At 37.1% G+C, this 23,494-nt stretch overlaps 2 protein-coding genes across 3 annotated transcripts; one reads left to right on the top strand and one right to left on the bottom strand.

The window, feature by feature from the left end:
- Positions 1 to 366: 366 nt before the first annotated feature.
- dnal1 (dynein, axonemal, light chain 1) lies at positions 367 to 5,593 on the bottom strand. The gene is made up of 8 exons (XM_026926577.3): positions 5,490 to 5,593; positions 5,048 to 5,086; positions 3,631 to 3,740; positions 3,480 to 3,535; positions 3,196 to 3,251; positions 2,514 to 2,640; positions 2,256 to 2,396; positions 367 to 1,003 (listed from the first exon to the last, which is right to left on the bottom strand). Exons 1-8 carry the CDS (start codon positions 5,490 to 5,492, stop codon positions 954 to 956), a joined length of 582 nt encoding a protein of 193 aa, XP_026782378.2. The 5' UTR covers positions 5,493 to 5,593; the 3' UTR covers positions 367 to 953.
- A 4,247-nt stretch (positions 5,594 to 9,840) lies between these two features.
- Positions 9,841 to 15,441, top strand: cdk1 (cyclin-dependent kinase 1). Of its 2 annotated transcripts, none has more exons than XM_026926913.3 (8): positions 9,841 to 9,958; positions 10,912 to 10,964; positions 12,040 to 12,196; positions 12,882 to 13,005; positions 13,911 to 14,081; positions 14,172 to 14,335; positions 14,768 to 14,909; positions 14,995 to 15,441. In XM_026926913.3, exons 2-8 carry the CDS (start codon positions 10,928 to 10,930, stop codon positions 15,106 to 15,108), a joined length of 909 nt encoding a protein of 302 aa, XP_026782714.1. In that variant the 5' UTR covers positions 9,841 to 9,958; positions 10,912 to 10,927; the 3' UTR covers positions 15,109 to 15,441. The 2 variants fall into 2 exon arrangements, with proteins under 2 accessions (XP_026782714.1, XP_026782715.1); XM_026926914.3 differs by having other exon boundaries at positions 9,854 to 9,958; positions 10,915 to 10,964.
- Positions 15,442 to 23,494: the final 8,053 nt, after the last annotated feature.

Raw genomic sequence — 23,494 nt, forward strand, 5'->3', positions numbered from 1 at the left:
ATAAACATTAAAATGACTGACCAATAGAGTATTATGTATCTGAACTGAGGGGGTTAATGGAGTTAATGGAGGTCCCTGGTTGCAAACAGTCTATGCAACTCCTAATTACACATGCGATAATGTAAAAATGCGAAGTGTTCTAATAGTGTCATATAAACTTAACTGTATATCATATTGTGTTTCTCCAAATGACATGGACGAGGGACAAAACAGCCTCAAAACTCAAATTCATTAGGAATTAAATAACTATAAATGACTTCTTTCATCTATTGAAACATTTGGCAAAAATACTTGTATATGTATTTTTTTTTATGTTATTACAATCTTAGCCATATTAAAAAGAACTGAACACCCATCACATGATACTGACGACAAAAAGACACTAGTTTTGTTCTTTTATTGCAACAGATGTTTTAAATATATTGATAAATCACACATAACTGTATATCATAGAAACCTGTCTAAAAAAGTAATAAGATCATTTAAAAATCACATTACAAAATCCTTCAGAATTATCGTGAAAAAAAAAGCAGACGACACATTTTACACTATTTTAAAATACATCTATAATTATAGTCCATTAGATTTCTTCTTCACTTATTACAAATAATTCAATTTGTGCCTTTAGTGTGACTTGCCACACCCCGTAATGTACAATACAACATAAATATGATATGTTTATGTTACAGTCACACTGACAACTACAGAAAGCTACATAATGCCATAAAGTTGTGGATTTTTTTTTTTTTTTTGGGAAACTGGTGAAGTGCATCAACTTATCTGTAAGACTATTCTTACTATTTATTTTTATTAATACTTTTTACATTTTTATTAGCTGTTAGAACTGTATAAATTAACATCAAGTCAACATATAAAATCTGCAAATACTACAAAGTCTCTTAATTGCTAACACATTGTAGTGAAGTCATAAAAATTGTACCACAGTAAACATATTAACTTTCTGCCTCTTTCTCCTCCTCTTCTTGCTTAATCACTGGGATCCCTGGTAATGACAGTTAGACAGTGAAGAGTGGCAAGGGTCAATCTCAGTAAAGACGCAAATACACCAAATCAGAACTACATCACAGCTTACTTATGGATGGATAATACGCACCCTGATGTAACCACAATATTTGGAAAAAAAAACAAAAAAACAACAACAATACTTTCAGTGATTTTGTGATTAAATATCAAAATACTAATATAGGTTATTAGTATTCTCAGGAATATTCTCAGTTTGAGAAAAAAAGCAATGCTAATGTTGGATTTATGGGTTTTGTTTTCTTTTTTAATTGTTCTTCCCATAATTAACAGATCAATGTGTTATTTCAGTATGTAGTCATTTTTTCCCATAAAGTAACCCAGCATTCAGAAACCAGGTGGGGAATTATTATTATTATTATTATTATTATTATTATTATAGTATTTATTAGATATTAAAAACAGAATTGACGATTTTGTGAAGTTAAATAGTCGGAACGGTGTGTGCATGTAAGAAAGAGGATAAAGATACTTTAATATGGACGGATGATTTTAAACTAATGTAGTGAGTCTCAGATGTAACAAATATACTTTTGTTTTTACTCTGGGGTCTGGACCATGGAAATGAGGGACCGGGCAGATAACAGAGCAAAGAAACCAGCAAGGAAAAACTCATTTGACTTTACAGCCCCAAATACAAAAAGATCACAAGGCCAGTCTACTGGTTCAGTTGAATACATTCATATTTACTTAAACTTCAAATGACCTACTTCTACTTTTGACTAGATGTGTATCATCCATCCGAAAATAACACCAACTTATATCTGTACAAAACATTCGGATGTGGTTTTTATGTATTAAAGAATGCCTTTCAGCTGAAGCAACACCTGACTAGAGTTATAAACTCTTTAATACTTCCTCTTTAATACCTCATGAAAATTTAACGCTTAATGTAATGTTAAAAATCAGATTATAAGACATGTATACATGTAGAAATCAAATGAATCAAATGAATGTGAATCTGCATGGTTATATGTGTTTATCTGTAGCTGTGTATGTGTCCACTGACTGGTAACTATTCATGAGGTACGTTAACAAGTTCATATGCTCTCAGAAATGTATTAAAGAGTTTAAAACTCTAGTCTTTAATACATTTCTGAGAGCATATGAACTTGTTTAATACATAAAAACCACATCCGAATGTTTTGTACAGATATAAGTTGGTGTTAAAGCTAAGGAAAGCAGAGGTTTAAAAAGCATAATGTCTTCCTTACCATCAAGCTTCTTCAGATTGGGGACCCTCTTGGTGGCCTCATCTATCCAGGTGCCCTCAGCAGAGTACTTCTCTTCTAAAGGATTGCCCACAAAGACCAGGTCTACCAGTGATGAAAGCTCTGCCAGTTTCGCAAACTCCGCTGACGTGGCACACAATCAGAAAACAGCTGAACAGTCATTTCTTCGTTTCCAAAAAGCAACTACGCTGTTCCAAATGTTCTTGGAAATGTAATTTATGCACTGGAGGACATGCTCACCCCACTCTTTGACCAAGTTGTTGGACATGTACAGGACACGGAGCTTCTTCATCACATGGATTCCCTTCAGCTTGTCTATGAGATTGTAGGAGATCCACAGTTCCTCCAATGTGTCTGCTATGGCCTCCTACAGGACACAACAGCACAGAGGTATACTTATCCTTAAACACATACACACACACACACACACAATGGTGTCACAGCAGTACAGCAGTTAGCGCTGCCTCCCACCTCCCAAAAAACATGATGATAGGTGCATTGGCTATGCTAAATTGCCCCTAAAGGTGATTGTGTGTGTGCAAGGTGCTCTGTGAAGCACGGATGGGTAAATTTCCACTCGTCCACGTGTTCCCAGTACAGGCTCCGAATCCACAGTGGCCCTGACCAGAACAAAGTGAGATAAATGGATGAATGGACGCATTATTGAATTATTGTACATTAGCCTAGAGGTGTGTAGGACTGCTTTTTCACTCCCACTCTCACCATCCCCTGAATAAAAATAGCACCTCTCATGTTAATGAGCATGGCCATTCTTCATGGCCGAGCTTCATTTCAGTCCCGTTGTACACATCTACCTTAGCCTTTTAACTTGGGGAATATATTATTCTCAAAAACGTGACTGGGTGCCACTTCTGTTCACTCATTAGCATTAAATTAAATCAGAAATATAATGCCCACTTACTAGTCCATTAAGGTTCTTGATGTTGTTACGACCCAAGGATAATATCTTGAGGTTCTCTAGAACAAGCAGCAAATTGAGTCTTAATTTCAGACGATAAATATTGTCTTGTTACATTTAGAAAAGATTGATGTTTTGTATTTCACAAGTCAGACACATTTATATGAATTCAATTCAATTTTATTTGGATAGCACTTTTAACAATAGATATAGTCACAAAGCAGCTTCACAGAAATGCGGATATAGATTTCGATTTACACATATGCCCATGCAGTGTATATACTTACTTAATCCATTTAGGTTGGCAATTTTTTCAATACAGTTAGTTGACAATGACAGTTTCCTGGACAACAAACATGACAGCAAACATGACAAAAGTTATGCAAACAACCCATTAATCAGTATAATGAAGAAATACAAATAAAAGGGTAAACTCACTCGCAGTTAGTAAGGGTGGAGAGAGATGCATCCATCTTTTCAATAGGAGGGATTTGGCCATAGAGCTTCACTTCTTTGGCATCACCTGCTTTTTCTCCTGACTTCTCCTCCTGAGGAAAAACCAACCACGATGCACTACCATCTCTTTAAATATACATCAATCAGCCATAACATTAAAACCACCAGCCTAATATTGTGTAGCTCTCCCTTGTGCCGCCAAAACAGCTCTGATCCGTCGAGGCACAGACTCCACAAGACCTCTGAAGGTGTGCTGTGGTATCTGGCACCAAGATGTTAGCAGCAGATCCTTTAAGTCCTGTAAGTTATGAGGTGGGGCCTCCAAGGATCGGACTTATTCTTCCAGCACATCCCACAGATGCTCGATCGGATTGAGACCTGGGGAATTTGGTGGCTAAATCAACACCTTGAACTCTTTGTCATGTTCTCAAACCATTCCTGAACAGTTTTTGCAGTGTGGCGGGGGACATGCTGAAAGAGGCCACTGCCATTAGGGAATACTGTTACCATGAAGGGGTGTACTTGGTCTACAACAATGTTTAGGTAGGTGGTATGTATCAAAGTAACAACCAGATGAATGCCAGGACCCAGGGTTTCCCAGAACATTGCCCAGAGCATCACACTGCCTCTGCCCGCTTGCCTTCTTCCCATAGTGCAGCCGGGTGCCATCTCTTCCCCAGGTAAGCGACACATGATGTAAAAGAAGATATGATTCATCAGACCAGGCCACCTTCTTCCATTGCTCCATGGTCCAGTTCTGATGCTCGTGTGCCCATTGTAGGTGCTTTCGGCGGTGGACAGGAGTCAGCATGGGCACTCTGACCGGTCTGCTGCTGCGCAGCCCCATACGCAGCAAGCTGAGATTCACTGTGTGTCCTGACACCTTTCTATCATAGCCAGCATTAACTTATTCAGCAATTTGTGTTACAGTAGCTCTTCTGTGGGATTGGACCAGACGGGCTAGCCTTCACTCCCCATGCGCATCAGTGAGTCTTGTGCACCCATGACCCCGTCGCCGGTTCACAGGTTGTCCTTCCTCGGATCACTTTTGGTAGGTACTGACCACTGCATCCCGCGAACACCCCACGAGACCTGCAGTTTTGGAGATGCTTTGACCCAGTCATCTATCCATCACAATTTAGATCACAAATTAGTCACTCAGATCTTTACGCTTTCACATTTTTCCTGCTTCCAACACATCAATTTCAAGAACTGACTGTTCACTTGCTGCCTAATATATCCCACCACTTCACAGGTACCACTGCAATGAGATAATCAATTTCATTCACTTAACCTGTCCATGGTTTTAATGTTGTGGTTGACTGGTTCATGCTGATTAAGAACAACAAAAAATGTTAGGTAGTTCATGTTATAAGGGCAGACACTGATTATTCCTTACCCACTTCGCCAAAGCCTCTTTAATAGTTGTTGATTTTGCCTATAGAGAAAAAACACATGAGGAGTCTGTACTAAGAGCCCAGAAAACTTTTGCAACTTGGCTAACTACTCTGTCAACATTAAACCTACTTAATACCAGGATAACATGTTGGCAGTCCTATCTTTTTGGTCTTTTGTTGGGATTTCCTCTCATTTTGACATTATTTTGTAAGATACTTAGCTGCAATCCCCAGAGAACCCAAGCTAACTTGTATTAGCTAGGCGCATGAATTCCCGACTGCAGAATAATCATTTATTTGACTAATTTTTTCGCAAAAAAAAAAAAATTCAGGATTCTCATTTTGTTGTAAGATGCCCTAGTTACATTTTTAACTTCAGTAATACTGTATTTAAACTAAACTGTCAGTTTAGCAAACGTTAAAATGATGGTTTAGCTCACTCACCATATTAGCCTCAGCGGTTGCTATGGAACGGTCATCATACAACGCGCATGCGCAAACTCGGTGTCCAGCTCGAGGAGTGTAAACATGAAACCCAGGCAGGGAGGTGAGCAGCCCAAGGAAGGCTTTTGTTTTCAGACCTCTCATTATTCAACCATGTTTTACATACAATGGAGTCGAAAGCTTAAGAACAAAGGAGAGACAGGGAGTGACTAAGAGCATGTTACATCAAGTGGTGCATTTTATTAGAGTATTAATTGCCAGAGGGTTCAAAGAATGATTTATACAAATACATTTTAGGATCCTTTTTAAAAAATAAATAAAAACATAAACATGCACAAAAACATAAAATCTTTATGTAAAAGTCATATGAACTTAACATGTGAATAATCATGTGAAATAATTCAAGCTCAAGCTTCTTCTGATATGATATAATTTCAATTCTTAAGGCAACAATTCGATATTTGACGATACAACTGAATCTGCTATGATACAATATGATTTAAAATTATAAGGCAATGATTCTATATCTGATGTAACAGCTGAAACTGCTATGATATGATTTCAAATCATAAGGCAACGATTCGATATTTGACGATACAACTGAATCTGCTATGATACAACATGATTTCAAATCGTAAGGCAACAATTCGACAATTGATGTAACACCTGAATCTATGATATGATTTGAAATCATAAGGCAACGATTCAATATTTGAAGTAAGTCAATCTGCTGCAATATGCTACGATTTGTTTTAGTATCCGCCAATCGATATGTGACCAACTTTGTTCAGAATCTGGGGTAGGCCTACTACTGATTTGTGAATTATGATGATGTAGAGAAGGACTATTTTGTGACATATGACAAAGGGTTAATATTGCATTGTAAAATATTAGATTTTCTGTCAGTTTTTACCAGCTTTAAATGTATCTAACATGATACCTTTAAAGCCTAAAATCTGCCTTACTCTATTCCAGAAGTAACAAACACATGTAGAATGGCACTTCTTAGACACTATAGCTACTTTTTCATATGATACTGTTAAACCGGGACACTTCATTTCTTCAATTTAAAAATCAGGAAAATTTAATAAACATATTTTAATCATTTATTTTGTTTGTAATATGCATGAATATGAAAAATATTTTTTATACAACACTGGTATGAACATTGAAAAATATTAGTTCATTATTTATAAAAATTCAGCAATGTAAATCTTAAAATTCAAAACTGTACAACTGGAAATTGTTTTTTTTTTTCTTCTTCACTGAACATTTACACCTCCACCAAGAAAAGTACAATTTAGTACTCCACTTAGAATATTTTTCTACCTGCATGTTTCATGAAGCCCGTGGTCACAGATTTTGGGCCCATAATAATAATAATAATAATAATAATAATAATAATAATAATTTAAAAGGCCTCTCAAGGCACTTTATATAAGAGTATATAAACATGTATAAAAAAACAGTTAATAATAAAATACAATAAAATTATTAATAACAATAATAGTAATAACAATAGTTAAATAACAAAAAAAAAAACCCAAAAAAACAAAGTAATCAAATGAAAGCAATTGTAAAGAAATAGGTTCTTCACTACTAAGTAACATGACTGCTACTTTGTCCTCCTCATCATCATACCCGACTCTGCCACTTTTGAAAGCATCCTCTCCTTTTCCATCTTTCAGTCTTCCAAGTTTTGCCTCTTGCATTTTTATTTTTATTTTTTTTAGTGGCAGTGTATGAAAGTGTCTCTCACTGGTAAGACAGTAGGAGCGGGGTTTGGACCATGACCTTGAATATGTGTATATATATATATATATATACATATATATATATTTCACTACAGCCTCAGAAGCAATCTGCCTGCACAGCTGATTAAGGACAAAAAAAACCTTTTTGTCCCCCCAGTTCTGTATCACAGGAAACTTTCTGTACTATACTCAACTTTTACCACTTCTACTAATATATGAACACCAGTGATGTTTATCAGATATGTAAGATTACCTGCAAGCCCTTTCTAGCAAACTGATGATGGCTTCAAACTGTATGCTTTGTCATGCATAAACAACTACAAAGGCAAGAAATAATCTATTTTATACATAGTCTAAGTAATATAAATAATATCAATTTCTTATAAAAATATAAGGATAATAGAGAAAACTGAAGAACAAGTTGGTGTCTCACTGTACTGACGAATGTAAACAATGCTGCAGGAAACCTGAGAGCCGCACTATTTCAAAAAGGAAATACGTCATAACGCTGAATGCACGAACTCCTCTGGGTGTGCATCAGCCAATCAGGGTACGAGAGTACGTACACGTAATTCCGACCAATCGCAGCAGACATGCGCTCAACCAATCAGCTTAGGGGCTTAGAAACGCTGCAGACCGGGTTGCCAGGCCCTCGTTTTTTCTGTGGTGTTGTGCTATGTTTGGCTTACTTTCTGCTACTTTAACATGGGCAAGTTGATTAAGGAAATGCAGTAAACGGTATATTCATGCACTGAGGGTATAATTAAAATGTAATGAGTTTTCAGGTGAAATGGTGTATCAGTAGAAACAAGGTAATGTATCTACAGTAAATGCACATAAAGTCAAATTCACTTGTATTATATTAATGTATGGTGTGTGTCAGTGAATTGGTCTATTGATTCTCATAGTTATTCTTTTTTATGACATATATATATATATATATATATATATATATATATATATATATATATATATATATATATATATATATATATATATATATATATAGTTTGCTGCTCATTGGCCCACATTGATTTGTATGTTCCATTAAAGGTGCATCTGATGAAGTTGGCTTCCCTTCTGAAAGGCTTTCATATTTTAAGTCAAAAGTTATAGTCATGAATAATGTATCTTTTGCCATGTCCACTTCAGAGGGACTGTTGCTAGAACATGGGCAAGCGGAGGGATACAAACTATGAAACGCCCCACCTTCAGTTATACTAAAAATAAGCACGCTTAGAACTTCGCTCATCTAATCACAATAGTGAACCGGAACTAACTGTTGTATCAACAAGAAATTAATATAAAGTAACTGACATTTCAGACATAATATCGCCAAATATTTTGATATTCCATCAATGAAAATAGTTCTTAAAGAAGCCACAGCTGCATAGAGCTTTATGTGTTGCCATGCCAACGTACAGACTGACTGACAGCCTGTGGTAAGTGTAGTAACCGTTTCAATCTAACGAACTATTGCTAGAATTTTGTGTAGAAAACATGAGGAGTGATACAACCAACATGTACCAGTGGTGTTATGCTAAATATCAGCACTTTAGGAAAGCTGCTTGTCCAATCAGATTAGTGGATTGGAACTAACTGTTGTAAAGGGTGCTTTTTATGTTTCACCAACTTTTTAATGCATCCTCACCTTCATTCATCCTCAGCATCCACTTTGTTATTCTGAGATTTTCACATACAGCTTACTTACAGCCCTAAGACAATAAAAAACTGCACAGCATCACCTGAGTCCGTAATGTAGATATGAACTGAGGATCCATGGAATTTATTTCACAGTTAAATGGGTTGAGCTAGAAAAAAAAAAAAGCTTGAGAAAAAATCCCTGTGTTACCACAAAGCTCTTCAGATAGTGGTGAAACTCCCGGGCCTTACAGAACATATACCAAATAAGCTGCTTGAGGAAGGCCCACAATATCATTAAGGACTGCATTCACCCTGCTTATTCCCTGTGTGCGACACTGTCGTCTGGCAGACGCTTCTGATGCATCAAATCACAGACAACCAGACTGAAGAACAGTTTTTATCTCCAAGCCATCAGACTACTTAACAGCCAGTAGTCCTTCATCCAGCGCTGCGACACTTTATTACTGCTACTTCCAGTCACTTAGATATTTACTCTCCAGATTTATTACGTACTATTTATTATAATTGTATTTACTGTTTCGCCTGATTTAATAACACGTCACTTTTACTCTATCATTGTAACAATTTTTAAATAGCACATGTCACTTTACTCTGCCATTTCACACCATTGTCTCATTTACTGTCACATAACAGCATCATTCCAACCTTAATGTCCAAAAATGTGTTTGTTCATGTCTAATAAGTGTTTGTTCTCTCAGTGTCTAAATCTGAGCCTCGTCACAACCATTTCAATACCCAGTGTAACTGTGCAAATGACAAATATAAGACTCCTGACTCTTGTATTAAAGAAACCACCCAGTGAGAAGGCTTGTGAGGGATAACCGCGGATTTGGCAACACGCATCCACATTCCGGATAGTATGCCGCGTTTAAAAGATGTCTCCCGCTGCAGCTCTGTCTGCTTCTCATTGGCTCTTTTGAAAATCTCCGAGCGATGTGATTGGTTGGTTTTGAATTCCGTCACCGCGGCCAGTTTGAACCAGGGAAATCCTCTAGTAACTGCACACTTATTCCTCACGTCTTCGCAGTGTCAAAAATAGATCAATTTTTGGTAAGTTTACTTTCTTAAAAGTGACTTTTACTCACAAATGTATAGTAGCATTGTTAATTGTTCAGTCAGTTGGTCTGTGGAAAGTGTTAGCAGTTAGTTGTTAGCTAATGTAGCATGCACACTTTACCGAGTTAGCTAGCACATGAATTTACCTTTAGCTGGGAACAACAATGTTAATGGTCATTTTGTATCAAATAAACCAGCATGGATGAATTATATAACCATCATGACTGAATTATAGACAGAAAACTACATTACTGACTTAAATTAATATTGTCTCTTTAGCTGAAACGTTCAGTCTAGATAAACCACCAGCTAGCATTTTAACGCTTTCATGCATTAATCAAAAAACAAAAGCATACTTTAGATAGTATAAAATGAATATCATATATATTACTTATCTTGAAAAGTAAATGGATTACCTGGTGTAGACATAGAAGTTAAAAAGGCATAAAACATTAAACCTGTATTTAAACAAAAGAAAGAAAACCATCCAATATGGTAATAAACAAAAACTGTTAACACTCAAGTCTACAATATTGAATGTTGATGACCAAATGTATAGAATGTGTGTGTATATATATATATTTAACACACAACAATATTGTTGATATACAACATCTACACAGTTTAGCACTGTTCCATGATGCAGCTGGTTTAAGACTTAGAAAAAAATAGTTTTTAAAAAACTAAGGCATTCATTGAAGTCTGAAGATATTTTTTTTTGTTTTGGAGGTGATTTATATCTTACTTTCCTAAAGACAGCCTTAATGACTGTCCATTTGTTTAAAAGTAGGTGAACTGCCATCCCAGGCTTACTGTACAATTAATGGATAACGTTTTATTATAATAAACAGATGAATCAATTAATGTTAAAAAAATATTCTGCCTTACTGTGTCTACATGTTTAAAGACATCTGTGTGCTTTGCAGTCATGTGAATTTTTCTCTCAGTAGAAAACATTTGATAATGGAAGACTACCTGAAGATAGAGAAAATTGGGGAAGGTGAGTGAATGTTTGTTTGTTTGTTTCTTTGTTTGTTTGTTTTTCCATGGCTGTCATTCATTTTTCCTGTATAGTACATATTTCTGTTACTGGTAATGTTCAGGTTTCACATCTTTCAAACTTTCACCTAGTATTTCCCAGGGTTGGATGTATTCATCATATTTCTCCAATATCACTCCACCTATCAATTATTTGGAAAGGAAAACTCCACCCTGAACACATTAAATATGTTTATATTGATATATTTGTGATGTGTTTATTTATTCCGGTGCTAATTTGTTGGTTAGTGCTGTATTTTGTTCTTCTCGTGAGAAGGTAACGGTTGTGTGTCACGCTGACATCACGGGGGCATTGTTTGCGCAGTTACAATGGAGTTTAATGGGGGAAAATTCAACATCTTGAATCTTAAACATAAGTGATAATGGATCAGTTTAAGTTTTTAAAAACAAAACAGCAAGAGCTTCATCTCTCCCTCACCATTTTCTCAACGTAGAAATAGTGGAGACAGTAAGCATTATACTCAAAGTTACAGAAGGCAGCGTAGCTATACTGTAAGACACGGTTGCAGTGTGTTACAGAAGAAACTTTGCTTGGCTATTTAGCGATTTACAAGATGACGAGCATGATGTCTTTGAGAGCGGCATGAAAGCTGAAGCTTTGGAAACCGAACTCATTGACCAGAGTGTACAGATGAGGAGGTGAGAGAGCTGGACAGACAAAAGGACTAAAGCTCCACTGCATTGCTCTCTTTAAGTACTATCAGTAGTTAGTTAATGTAGGAACCCGTTAGCCAAAATAGAGCAGCGTGTTGATGGAAGGATTTTAAACTTTATTCAACCCAGAATTTCATGACAAAATAAATCTTGAATGCCACCGAAGATCATGTTAATTATGAAGATTAATATGCAAGTCGTTCAGAGTGGAATTTTCCTCTCAAAAGTTTCAAACACACTGCTGGTAATGGGCTCAAAAATGACGCAGTCAGGATTGTCCCATTTATCTGAAAGAATTTATTTCATTTCATTTATTTGCTATTTAATTTACTAAAAGTGATGTGTGTGTTTTCCTGTCTTAGGTACATATGGTGTGGTATATAAGGGCCGGCACAAGTCCACAGGTCAGGTGGTGGCTCTGAAGAAGATTCGTCTGGAGAGTGAGGAGGAGGGCGTGCCTAGCACTGCTGTACGAGAGATCTCACTGCTCAAAGAGCTACAGCACCCTAATGTCGTACGGTGTGTACTTGATCTGTGATTTTAATAATTACTTCCTTTAATTTAAAGTGATGTCCTGGGCTCCTGAGTAGTGCAGCAGAAAAGCGTTTGCCCAGGTTTGAATCCCAATGATGCCACAGTCATCCATTGCCAGAAGTCTAGACAGCAAATTTGGCAGTCTGGCTGGGAGGGATAGTATATCCTCTCTCCCCTGTTAGTCCAGTAACACTAGCCAGTTATGGGCATCTATGACCTCGTTTATGCTGAAGAGTGCAGATAATGCTCTCCTCCGAGTGTGTTATACGGCCCTGTGAGTTTGCATGAGCAGCAGTTTGAAAACATGCAATGGCAGGCTTCATGTGTTTCTGAGGAAGCACATGCTAGCTCACACTATCCCCATTTGGTAAGTTGTTGTGTGATAGGGAGAGCTGGCTGGAGGGTGGGAATTGGCAAGTGACCAAATTGTTGCGTATTTAAGCTGTCAATATGACCCATCTCTCAGGAAAAATAATAATGTTGTGTGTCTTTCTATGATTAAACCCAACCCCTCTAAGGTATAGTACTACATAAATATTTGTGTCTGTGTCCATGTCTATGCATGAAAAAGCATTTCTCTAACTCTATGTTCACGCTAGTAAGCAACACATCACTCATGTAACCTGCAGTTTGTCTCTTGTCTCTGATCTCACCCTCTTTCTCTCTTTAGACTGCTGGACGTGTTGATGCAGGAGTCCAAACTGTATTTGGTGTTTGAGTTTCTGTCAATGGATCTGAAGAAATACTTGGACTCCATTCCCTCAGGCCAGTATATGGACCCCATGCTTGTCAAGGTATGCCACAACTATACGCATGAGACTGTGTGTGTGTGTGTCTTTTTCTATTATGATAGAAAAAGTGCAAACCTCTTAAAATGAGTGCATAGAATATTTTTGTCCATGGTCATTAAAGGTAAGTGTGTGAAGCTGTGACGTGAGCAAAGATGAGAAAGCACTCACTTGCACCTGCATTAAAGTAAAGTGTGTGTGTGTGTGTGTGTGTGAGCGTGAGTTATATGGCTTTTTCAGAAACTATACTTTATTCAAACATTCTGGCACTGCTGAAGCTTTTGGATATTTTTTTAAATAACTAAATGCCAAATATACTCTTGTCCCACTAAATGTTTATATGCCTTCTTTGATTCCACCAGTGCATTTAAATCTCGCTTATTGCACATGCAGGTATCAAATAAATCAGCATGTTAAACTAAGTTATTTTCATTGATTGGAGAACTTTTTCCTGGGTAGACAGTTCTAAAAACAGACTTTTGGTCATTGTGCTGATGTAATCATAATTAGTTATTAATATAATCATAATTAGTTGCAACCTACTGTCTGTCTCTTTCATTTTGCACTGCACTGGTTTCAGTGAGGCTGGAGTGTGTCCATGGGCATGACAAGAATCACACCACATGAAACAAACCAACTGGCTTCTTCTAATTTGCATAAACTTGAGATATTCTCAAATTTGTTTTTTTTTTAAACTTTCATTATCCTGCACCTGCTTCAATAAATCTCTGTGCAGGATTTTCACCTGTCTAGGAGTGAATAGGAGGCAGGAATGAAAAACATGAATGTACTGTTAGATGTCTGTGTGTATAGAGTTACGTGTGTTGGGAATGTGGCTGTTTTTTTGGGGGTTTTTTTGTCTATAGTTACATGTGAATAATGCAGCAGTGTGTTCTCTCTCTGTTCTACAGAGTTACTTGTATCAGATCCTGGAGGGGATTCTGTTCTGTCACTGTCGTCGAGTTCTGCATCGTGACCTGAAGCCGCAGAACCTGCTAATTGATAACAAAGGGGTGATAAAACTGGCTGATTTTGGCTTGGCCCGTGCTTTTGGGGTGCCCGTTCGAGTCTACACACATGAGGTATACAACCATCCAAATTCTGTGTAACTCATTAGCTCATTGTTTACATCACAGTTAAGTCGCAAAGTAGTTGTGTGCTTTTGTGTGTAGGTCGTGACTCTGTGGTACAGGGCCCCAGAGGTGTTACTGGGAGCTTCTCGTTATTCCACTCCAGTTGATGTTTGGAGTATTGGCACTATCTTCGCTGAGCTTGCCACCAAGAAGCCACTGTTCCACGGAGACTCGGAGATTGACCAGCTCTTCCGCATCTTCAGGTACACACACCAGTATATCACACACAGAGTTGTATCTTAGATCTTAAGATAAGGTGGTTGAAAGAACATTTAGATTGAGTGAAACAATCCAACTGATTGAATGGTGGAGCAGGACTCTCACTGTGCGCTTAGACTGTCCCTTTTGCTGGTGATGGCTTGATATCATCATGTACTGCAGTGTGCACTAATGAAAATAAGAAAATGAGAATACACTAATCCTTGGAGCATTATCTTACTATTAAGTCATCATTTTGAAGGCTACAAGTGGAAGTTACTTGTTAGCAATCAAACTCCATTTGTTTGAGAGGAGGATGTTTTCCTAGCCCATTTGGCATTTTTCTCTCTCTCGCTCTTTTTTTTTTTTTTTTTTTGTGATTTGCCTTTCAGTAATGATATTAATTGTATAACATAGCCAGGTGTGTGTGCTTTCAGAATTCTAGGTACCCCAAATAATGAGGTGTGGCCAGATGTAGAGTCGCTACCTGACTATAAGAACACTTTCCCCAAGTGGAAGTCTGGCAATCTGGGAAGCATGGTCAAGAATCTTGACAAGAATGGCATCGACCTGCTTGGGGTGAGCTGAGATTCCCATTTGCATGACTAAGGCAAAATAAACTGATAAATCAGAGTGACACACTGTTTCTCTTTCTGTCATTTAGAAAATGCTCACCTATGACCCTCTGAAGAGGATTTCTGCACGCCAGGCTATGACTCACTCCTATTTTGATGATTTGGATAAGACCACTCTACCTGCCAGCAACCTCAAGAGCTAAATAGTAACCAACTCTTACATTATACCTGACTAAACCTCAAACCAAACAAGTGACATGCCCAAAATGGGCTATATGCCATGGCGTCTAAAATCAAAATGGACTAGAATTCTCAGTCTCACTCGTTTGGAGGAATTCAGAATTTCAAACATGGTTCCCAATGCAACAAATCTATATTTGACCCAAAAGCTCTTTACTGCACTGATGCAGACTTTACAATCTGATGATAATGCAATACTCTTTTTCTTAATGTATGTTTGCCTTTGTTTGTGTCTTTGTATGTGTGTTTTTCCTATACTTAGTCTCTGATTAAATGTTCTATATGTTGGATTTGAAGCAGACTTGGTGCTGATTTAATGCATCCTCAATAAAGTGCACTTTGTGGGGGCTGAACTATATTTCCTTTTCTGCCCTCCCTCTAAGCCTGTGCTGATCTGTCGAGATGCATCCATGTTAGTGATTTACAAATGTCACTTATCAATCCCCAATTACAAAACAAAATTAGTACAAATAACAAATCATTTTGTATTAAAATGATAAATCCAAAGTGCAGCCCAAACTACTGCAAAGCTAAATAATAATTTAACCAAAATTAAAAAAAAAAAAAAAAAAAAGGCAGCTGGAAGAGTAAATAGTCTAGACCAGAATTTTAGCTCAGTGTCTCAAATCTCTGGCTTTCTGTTGTCTATACGCAGCCATTAGTGTATTGGGGCATTCAAAGAAACTAGTGATGGAACAACAAATGTACAGTCTTTCTTGTAAAGTCTGTCCACTTGGTGGCCATCTTGGCATTGCTCCTGGGCAGTTATTTTCAGTCATACAAGACCAGACTCCTCTCTTCTTGAAGAGTGAGAGAGCAAGTGAACCAAAACTGATGGACTTGAAATCAGTAAATGTAACGTTTAAAAAAAAAAAAAAAAACCCTAAAGCATAGTGTGTCAATAATTAGAAATTTAGTCACAAACTAGTCAGGAGTGCTTTATATCTGTATATGGGTCATTGTAAGAATCTGAAGCCTGGCTTGTTACTGGCTTGTTGCTACTCTATATTGTCTCTGGCAAATCCATCTATGCCTATCAAACTAACAAGAGGAAGGAGATGCTCTGACATTTGCTTGACAGCTTTCTTAATATCATACGGATAAATAAGTGTATAGAAAAATTGGGAAATAAAAGAATAATTAAATAATAGTGTACAGTAAAATAATGGAATAAACATGGTTTATTCAATAAATGAATAAAAAATGAATGATTAAATGAACACAGAAATAAAGAGGAATTCATACAGAAGATAAGAAATAAAAAAATCGTCTCCATCTAGATAGCAGTTGCCTGCCGAAGCTCATGTACTCTTGACCGTTATATGCAAGTCATCTGTGAAGTTGACTTCCTGTATAAAAACAAGTTTAATAAAACCCAATTACCCAAATTAGTTTTGTTTTGTCGAGGTTTTGAGATGTACTGTTATATAGCAGTGTAAATCAGTGGCCGAGAATGACGTCACAGTGAACTGAATGTGTAATGTGTCAAAACCTAAAACATGCACAAAGTCTTGTAATGTGTCAAAACCTAAAACATGCACAAGGTCTTGAACAGCACAAGTTGAGTTTAATTGGGTTTAAATCAGTGTGACACCACTAAGCTAGAATTTGACATTGAAATATAGGTGGTAGAATATTAAAAAAAAAAAAAAAAAAAAAAATCAGCACAAACAATAATTTTTAAGCTTGGGTTACATTGTACGTGTTTCCATGTGGGCTTCCTCCAGGTTCTGTAGTTTACACACACACACACAGTCTAAAAACATGCCTGGCAACTCTAATTTCCCATAGGTGAGAATGAGTTTGTGTAAACGTGTGTACTGTATGTGATGTGCTGCAATGGATGGTATTTCATCCAGGGTGTAGTCCTGTGTTCCTGAAATAGGCTCCAGATCCACCAAGACCCTGACCAAGAGGATAAGGAGGTTACTCAGTCAACACAAACACAGTACAAATGAATGACAGCAGGGTTTTTTTCAGTCTCTTTTGAGATAGGATGCCAACTTCACATAGGTGTAATGAATGCTTAAAACTAATTTGCCAGGTATGATAAAAGTAGAACACTAAGCTATAAAAAAAAAAAAGCACCATGTAATCCAGAGTTAAGCATCATTCGTTGTCTGTAAGTGTTCTTGCAGTGGTCTGGCACATACTAACACATCTTACTCTCATCTCTGTTGTATATGATGTCAGCCTTGTTGTCATCCAGATGCATCAACTTTCATTACACACAGTGAACAGGCCAACATTTGCCCATTAACGTGCAAATCATCCAGATGGACAACTGCCTCTTAGTAATTATGAGATGTCTTAAGTTAGCATTTTACATATACACAAGTAGTGCACTGTTTTAGACTATTTACATTTTATTCAGGTACTGATTTCACCAATGTTTTTAACCAGATAGATGTTTATTCATGATCTCATATTCATGGGCCTGTAAATAGCAATCTAGGGGCAAGTGAATAATCATTCATAGTTACTTTACAAGAAGAGACCAAATCTAAAGCTTGTGCATGCACATTACCCTGGATGATTGTGCATAAGAGATGGAACAATCACACTTTTGTAAATTAGATTATTTATAGTGTGTATGGATACTTTTGTTCTGACAAAGAAGGTTTTCTAAATGATATCCTGCATTCTGAGAGGAGGCATTAGAGTATTGTTAAACAGTACATGGGTTATTCCTTGACTGTATTGCCATTTAGTCCCCGTAACTTTTTAAAAATGTGGGTGTTTTTTGTTTTTTTGTACTGAATCCAAGAAAACATGCATTTAACCACTCAAATCTCATTTTTACATGGTTGTTTGCTGACAATGGCTGCATTTTGATCTTAAATGAGCAACAGGGTTGAGTTTTTAGCATATAATTAATACACTAACAACTTACTTTCAATATAGAATTTGAGAAACAGGATAGCACTTGCAACTTTTGAAAAATGAAAGAAAGTCTCTTGACTTGTGGAATATTCCAAATATTCCACAGGGGTGAATGTTGTGACACAACGTATATTTTTCATAACCTATAATGGATAAGTCATGGAAAATGTTGTTTCAAGAATGAGACGTTAAATGGATTTGCACATTATTGCAAAAAAAAAAAAAAAAAAAAAGATTTCTGAAGTAATTTAATGATTATATGTCAAGGTAAAGAGTAGTGTGGGGCTACGGAAGGCAAAAGTGCTGTATGTTTTAAGTTATTTATTTTAAGTTTTTTATCTGAAATATGCAGATAGGTTGTTGTGAAGGGCCCTTTACTTATGCTTAAAATGTCTTTTACCTTTACATAGTGTATTTGCTTGTAAATGTGGAATCATCAGCATGGATGTTGCCTCTTTGACTCAATTAAAACTGATGCAGGGCTTTCACAAAATAAATAAATGGGTACAAAGATGCTGCGCCATGGAATCAACACAAGAAAGCAGCATCAGCAGAGCAAAGTGCACTAAGAATGGTGGCAGTATGACTGTCATGTAGGTGCAGTTCTAGGAAGAACTATACTCCTACGTCTACTTATCCTTATCTTCATTTTATAGAAGGTGGATCATACCCAATATAGACCTCTGCGGAACTAGTACAGACATATGTGATTAATATATTTACATTTACGGCATTTCAGAGAGGCCCTTATTCAGAGTTACTTACAGAAGTGCTTTAAAGTTTCTATCAATAAATACATATTCATACTTATTCATATGTTAAGGACTAAAAGTACTATCAGTCTCCTGTTGGGGAGATTAACAAAGTATGAAAAAACACTAAAGACATGGATTTTTTTAATAACAAAGTGCTAATTTACCTACTTCATGAAGAGGTAGGTCTTTAGTTGCTATTTGAAGACTCTGCTGGTCCATTTTTGGCTATATAGGCAAGCATCTGTGTTTTAAATCTAATGTGAGTAGCTACAGGAAGTCAGTAGAGGGAGAGTAACAATGGGGTGGTTTGGGAGAACTTGGGAAGGTTGAAAACAAGTCGTGCAGCTGCATTCTGGATCAGTCACAGTGGTCCAGGCTTGAACTGACAAGGGACAAGGGGCTGAACCAGCACCTGAGTAGTTTCTGTGTATAGAAATGGACAAATTGTAAAGGAGAATCCAGCATGAGAGAGTCAATTTAGCAATGTGTGATGAGAAGGACAGTTGATTATCCCCCAAGGTTGTGTGCAGTGACTGATGAAGAGATCTGAGAATCGTCCAGGGAGATCACAAGATCTTGACAATGAGGATGCATCTCCTGGGATGAACAGTAGTTCAGGTTTGCTGGGATTAATTTTCAGCTGATGAGCTGCCATCCAATGATGAGATGTCTGCCAGACATCCTGGGATCTGAGCAGAATTGAAAGGATAAGTTGAGGGTCTTCTGCATAGCAATGGTATATTATCCCAGGTGAGGATATGACCTCACCAAGAGATCAGGTATAGAAGAAGAACAGAAGGGGACCAAGCACTGAGCCTTGTGGAACACCAGTGCAGAGTCTGCATGGACCTGATGTGGATCCCCTCCATGTCACTTGATCTGATCATCCATTCAGCTAGGAAGCAAACCATTGCCATAGCTTGTCAAAAATCCCAAGTCTCATGAGAATGGGCAAGAGTCATGTAGTTGACTGTGTTGAATGCTGCTGAAAGGTTGAGGAAGATGAGGACTGCTGACAGTTTGGCTGATCTAGCTGCATGAAGCTTCTCAATGATGGCCATAAGGGCAGTTTCTCTGAAGTGTGTTGCTTCGAAGGTAGACTGGTTAAGATCTTGGAGGTTGTTCTGGGTGAGATAGCGAGACAGTTTATTGTAGATGGCGCATTCCAGGATTTTAGAAAGAAAATATAGCAGTGATACTGGTCAGTATTTGCTGATGTCTGAGGTAGCCAGAGTGGGTTTCTTCAGGATGGGAATAACCCTTGCTGTGTTGAATGCATTTGGTACATGACCAGATGTTATGGAGTCATAATTGATAGTAGTGATGAAGGGGAGGAGGTCTTGTGAGATGGTCTGGAGCATTGTGGAAAGGATAGGATCCAAAAGGCAGGTGGTGGGATTGCAGTATAAGATGACTTGCAAGATCTTGTCTGTTGATAGAGAAAAATGTCTCCAAGAAAGAGAAGGGCAATCCTGAACTTTTAGAGTAGAAGTCAGCGTAGGAGTGAAGGTCTGGCAGATGTGTTCAATCTTCCCATCAAAAAAGTCATCAGCAATCAGGGAAGATGGTGAAGGTGTAGCTGGCAGGTTAAAAGAGTTAAGAAAAGATATTGTAGAGCTTGTGAGGATCTTGTGCAGAAGCTTCCAGCTTTCTCTAGTAGAAGGAGGTCTTACAGTCTAGGCTAGAAGGAAATTAGTCCCAGCTCCATTTTCTGTATTTTCGCAGTTGGTGGTGCTATGGTTCTTACTTCCACAACACATTTCAAACAAAAAAGAGCAACTTCCATTCAATGTCTTTCCGAATTTATGAAAGAAGCTCTTAACAACTAGCTTAGGTAAAAAATACACAAGAATATAATTAATTATCAAGTGAAGCTAGGTTTGTGTGATGTAACTAAACCAGTAGGAATGCAGTAACTGCACAGCCAGTGAAATTAGTTTATACATTCTTAATTGAGTTGTGTCCATTACTGCTCTTCTTGAATATAGTATTTCACCTATTCTTTAATTTTACATTTTGACCAGTAATTGGGTAGCAATTGTTCTGATTAGTAGTTTTATTTTTCAGCAGCAGACAAATAGCCCTATGGTGACTTTTATTGCAAGCGTGGAACAGCAAGCTCCCAAACACGTTTTAGTTCAGGTGTTCCAAAACTAGGGGTCATGATTGGGGACATGGGGTTGATTTACAAATGGGGTCATGAGAGATAGCCTCAATCTCTTCTTTAGTCTTATTCTTTTATTTTATATTTAATTAATAGTAGAAATATCGCTCTATGAAAATGGATTTTGTATGCTTAATCTTCTGAAATGTTACTGGTAGTCACATTCAAACAAGCCACTTTTAAATAGAGTGTATGTGCTATTTTAGTCTATCCTGACATGCTGTGCGCTAGCATAGGAATTCAGCAATTAAAGTGGACTACTAGCACTAACTGGTTTTCCTATTACGTTTAACAACTCACAGCACAGAATGCGATCTTTTACACATCACTGGTCATGACAGAATTCACACTACCACCGTGCAAGGAATTTATTCCACATTAACTACTCAGCCACATATCCACATGAACTGAAATAAAAATTGTGATAGTTATTGTCTATAGATCTGCTGATCAGCAGGAACAATAAACTGGACTATCCAAATAAGGTGAAAGTATTAATTGGTAGTCAGTTGTTTAAAAAGTAAATATCAACAAGCATAAACTGGCCCATCCTAATTGAGTAAAAGAAAACTAAGGACAAGTGTTTCAGACAATAGTCTGTAGATTGTGTATAGATTATTTACTAAACTGTTGATGTGTTTAGAATTAGTTAATAGGCTAGTCGATGACTGTCACCTGAATGGTTATTGAGACACTATAGATTTATGACAGTTTGTGTAGTGTTTAGATTACCCTGAATTTCTCAAAATGTCACACTTTTGCTTCCTTAAGTTCATTCATGTAAAGTCCTTCTTTTGAGTTCCATCTACTCATGTTAGGAAGCGTTATTTGTCAAACGCTGAGAGACTTAGAAATCTGCTCCCTGTTCACACAGATATGGCAACAAATATGGCAGATCAATCCCATAGTGCAATGCGGCACAACATCATTTCCTCAGCCCCATTACCATGGACCACTTCATTACCATTAATACAAAGTGCCAGATTGCTATGAACTTTTTTTTTTTGTTATTTGTTATTCCTGTCTGTAAAAGGAGGATAACATGGGGAGAGTCTGTCAAACTCTAGCCAGTGTGCATGGTGTTAGTCTGCTCAGTCCTATTTTATATTACTGATTCTCTGACCAAGTTCCCCTACAGAAAGTGCAGAGACTGGTATGACAGGTAAGATGCTGCATCTTTAAACATAAAGGTAGAGCTGAAGGTATTTATTTGTTTATTTTTATTTTATTTTGAATATTGTACATGCCAGCTCCCATACATATTCTCCTGAAGATATTCTGAAGTATTCTGAACCTCAGCAAGACAAGTAATTTATGGATCTTTTCACATATGCAGCCTTTTAGTCAGTTTAAATCGACCTCGGGTGCATTTTCCCCCTTGAAATGGTTTGTTTAGGCAGGTGATACAACAATTGCTGTCAGGTGTGCAGAAAAACAAGAATGTCTGCTCTCAATCTGCGTCCAAGTGAACTCTGGTGGGGTTAGATGGCAATGAGACAGTGATTCAGCCCTGAATCCACCCAATTGAGGAGAGTGAACAACATGTAGTGAAGCAGCTTAACTGACCTGTGAGGCACAACACAAGCCAAAGGACAAAGCTGTGGACCTACATAAATCAATTATTCAATCAATAATTCAATCAAAGAACAAAAAAGAAACACTGGATATATATAAAAATTACTTTATTTACTTCATTATCTGGTGAAATTTTGAGAGCCAACTCTGTGCTAGAGTGATTCTCCCACTATAATTCTGGCCAAAGAGTAAGAGTTTTTTGAGTGTGTTTTCAGCCCCTCAATCAAGTTTTTTTGTCTTTCATTAATTTATATGCACATACATAAAGTATAGTGAAACAGACTTATAGATGTGAAGGCACCCTTAAATCCTTGTTTTTGTTTTTTTCTTTTTATTTATTTTCTTATAATAATAGGAGTAACAGTGCATCCAGCTCCTCATCCAGCACCTATTCCTTAAAAGAATCTTGGAATGGTCATTGATTGCAGTCCGTAAAACTAGCAAAGTGTCCACCGAATCACTGAGTTAATAACAGGCAGGAAGCGTATGACCTATTCCTTAACAGAATCTGAAAATGGTCATTGATTGCAGTCAGTAATTGCTGGTGTTGCCTTTATTTCAATTCATTGCCCAGAGCGCTATAAAGAAATAAAACTAAATAACATCAAATTATATAATTTAAGTTGTATTTAAGCTTGTTCATGAACTGCGATGAACTCTCTGTGCCTTTTATTTCTCTCCGTGTTTGTGTGGGTACCAAAGTGGAATTGAGCCAAACGTGCAGTGTATTTGGGTTGCAGCATTACTTTTTTTCTTAATTATACAAACAAAAGGGGGTATTGTATAGATATGAATTAGATCATCCTTATATATAGTATTAATATACAGTATTATTCAGGTCATCTATCCCATAAAGGTCAAACCTGGTTGCGAGGTCTTGTAAGAATTTAGGTGGGAATTTGCATTTAATTAGCACAAGTTGCCTTGCTATGAGTATAGCAAATGCACTCTCGGCTAACTAAAAAGTCAGCT

This window comes from Pangasianodon hypophthalmus, chromosome 10 (genome assembly GCF_027358585.1).
Source record: "Pangasianodon hypophthalmus isolate fPanHyp1 chromosome 10, fPanHyp1.pri, whole genome shotgun sequence".
Classification (NCBI taxonomy): domain Eukaryota; kingdom Metazoa; phylum Chordata; class Actinopteri; order Siluriformes; family Pangasiidae; genus Pangasianodon; species Pangasianodon hypophthalmus.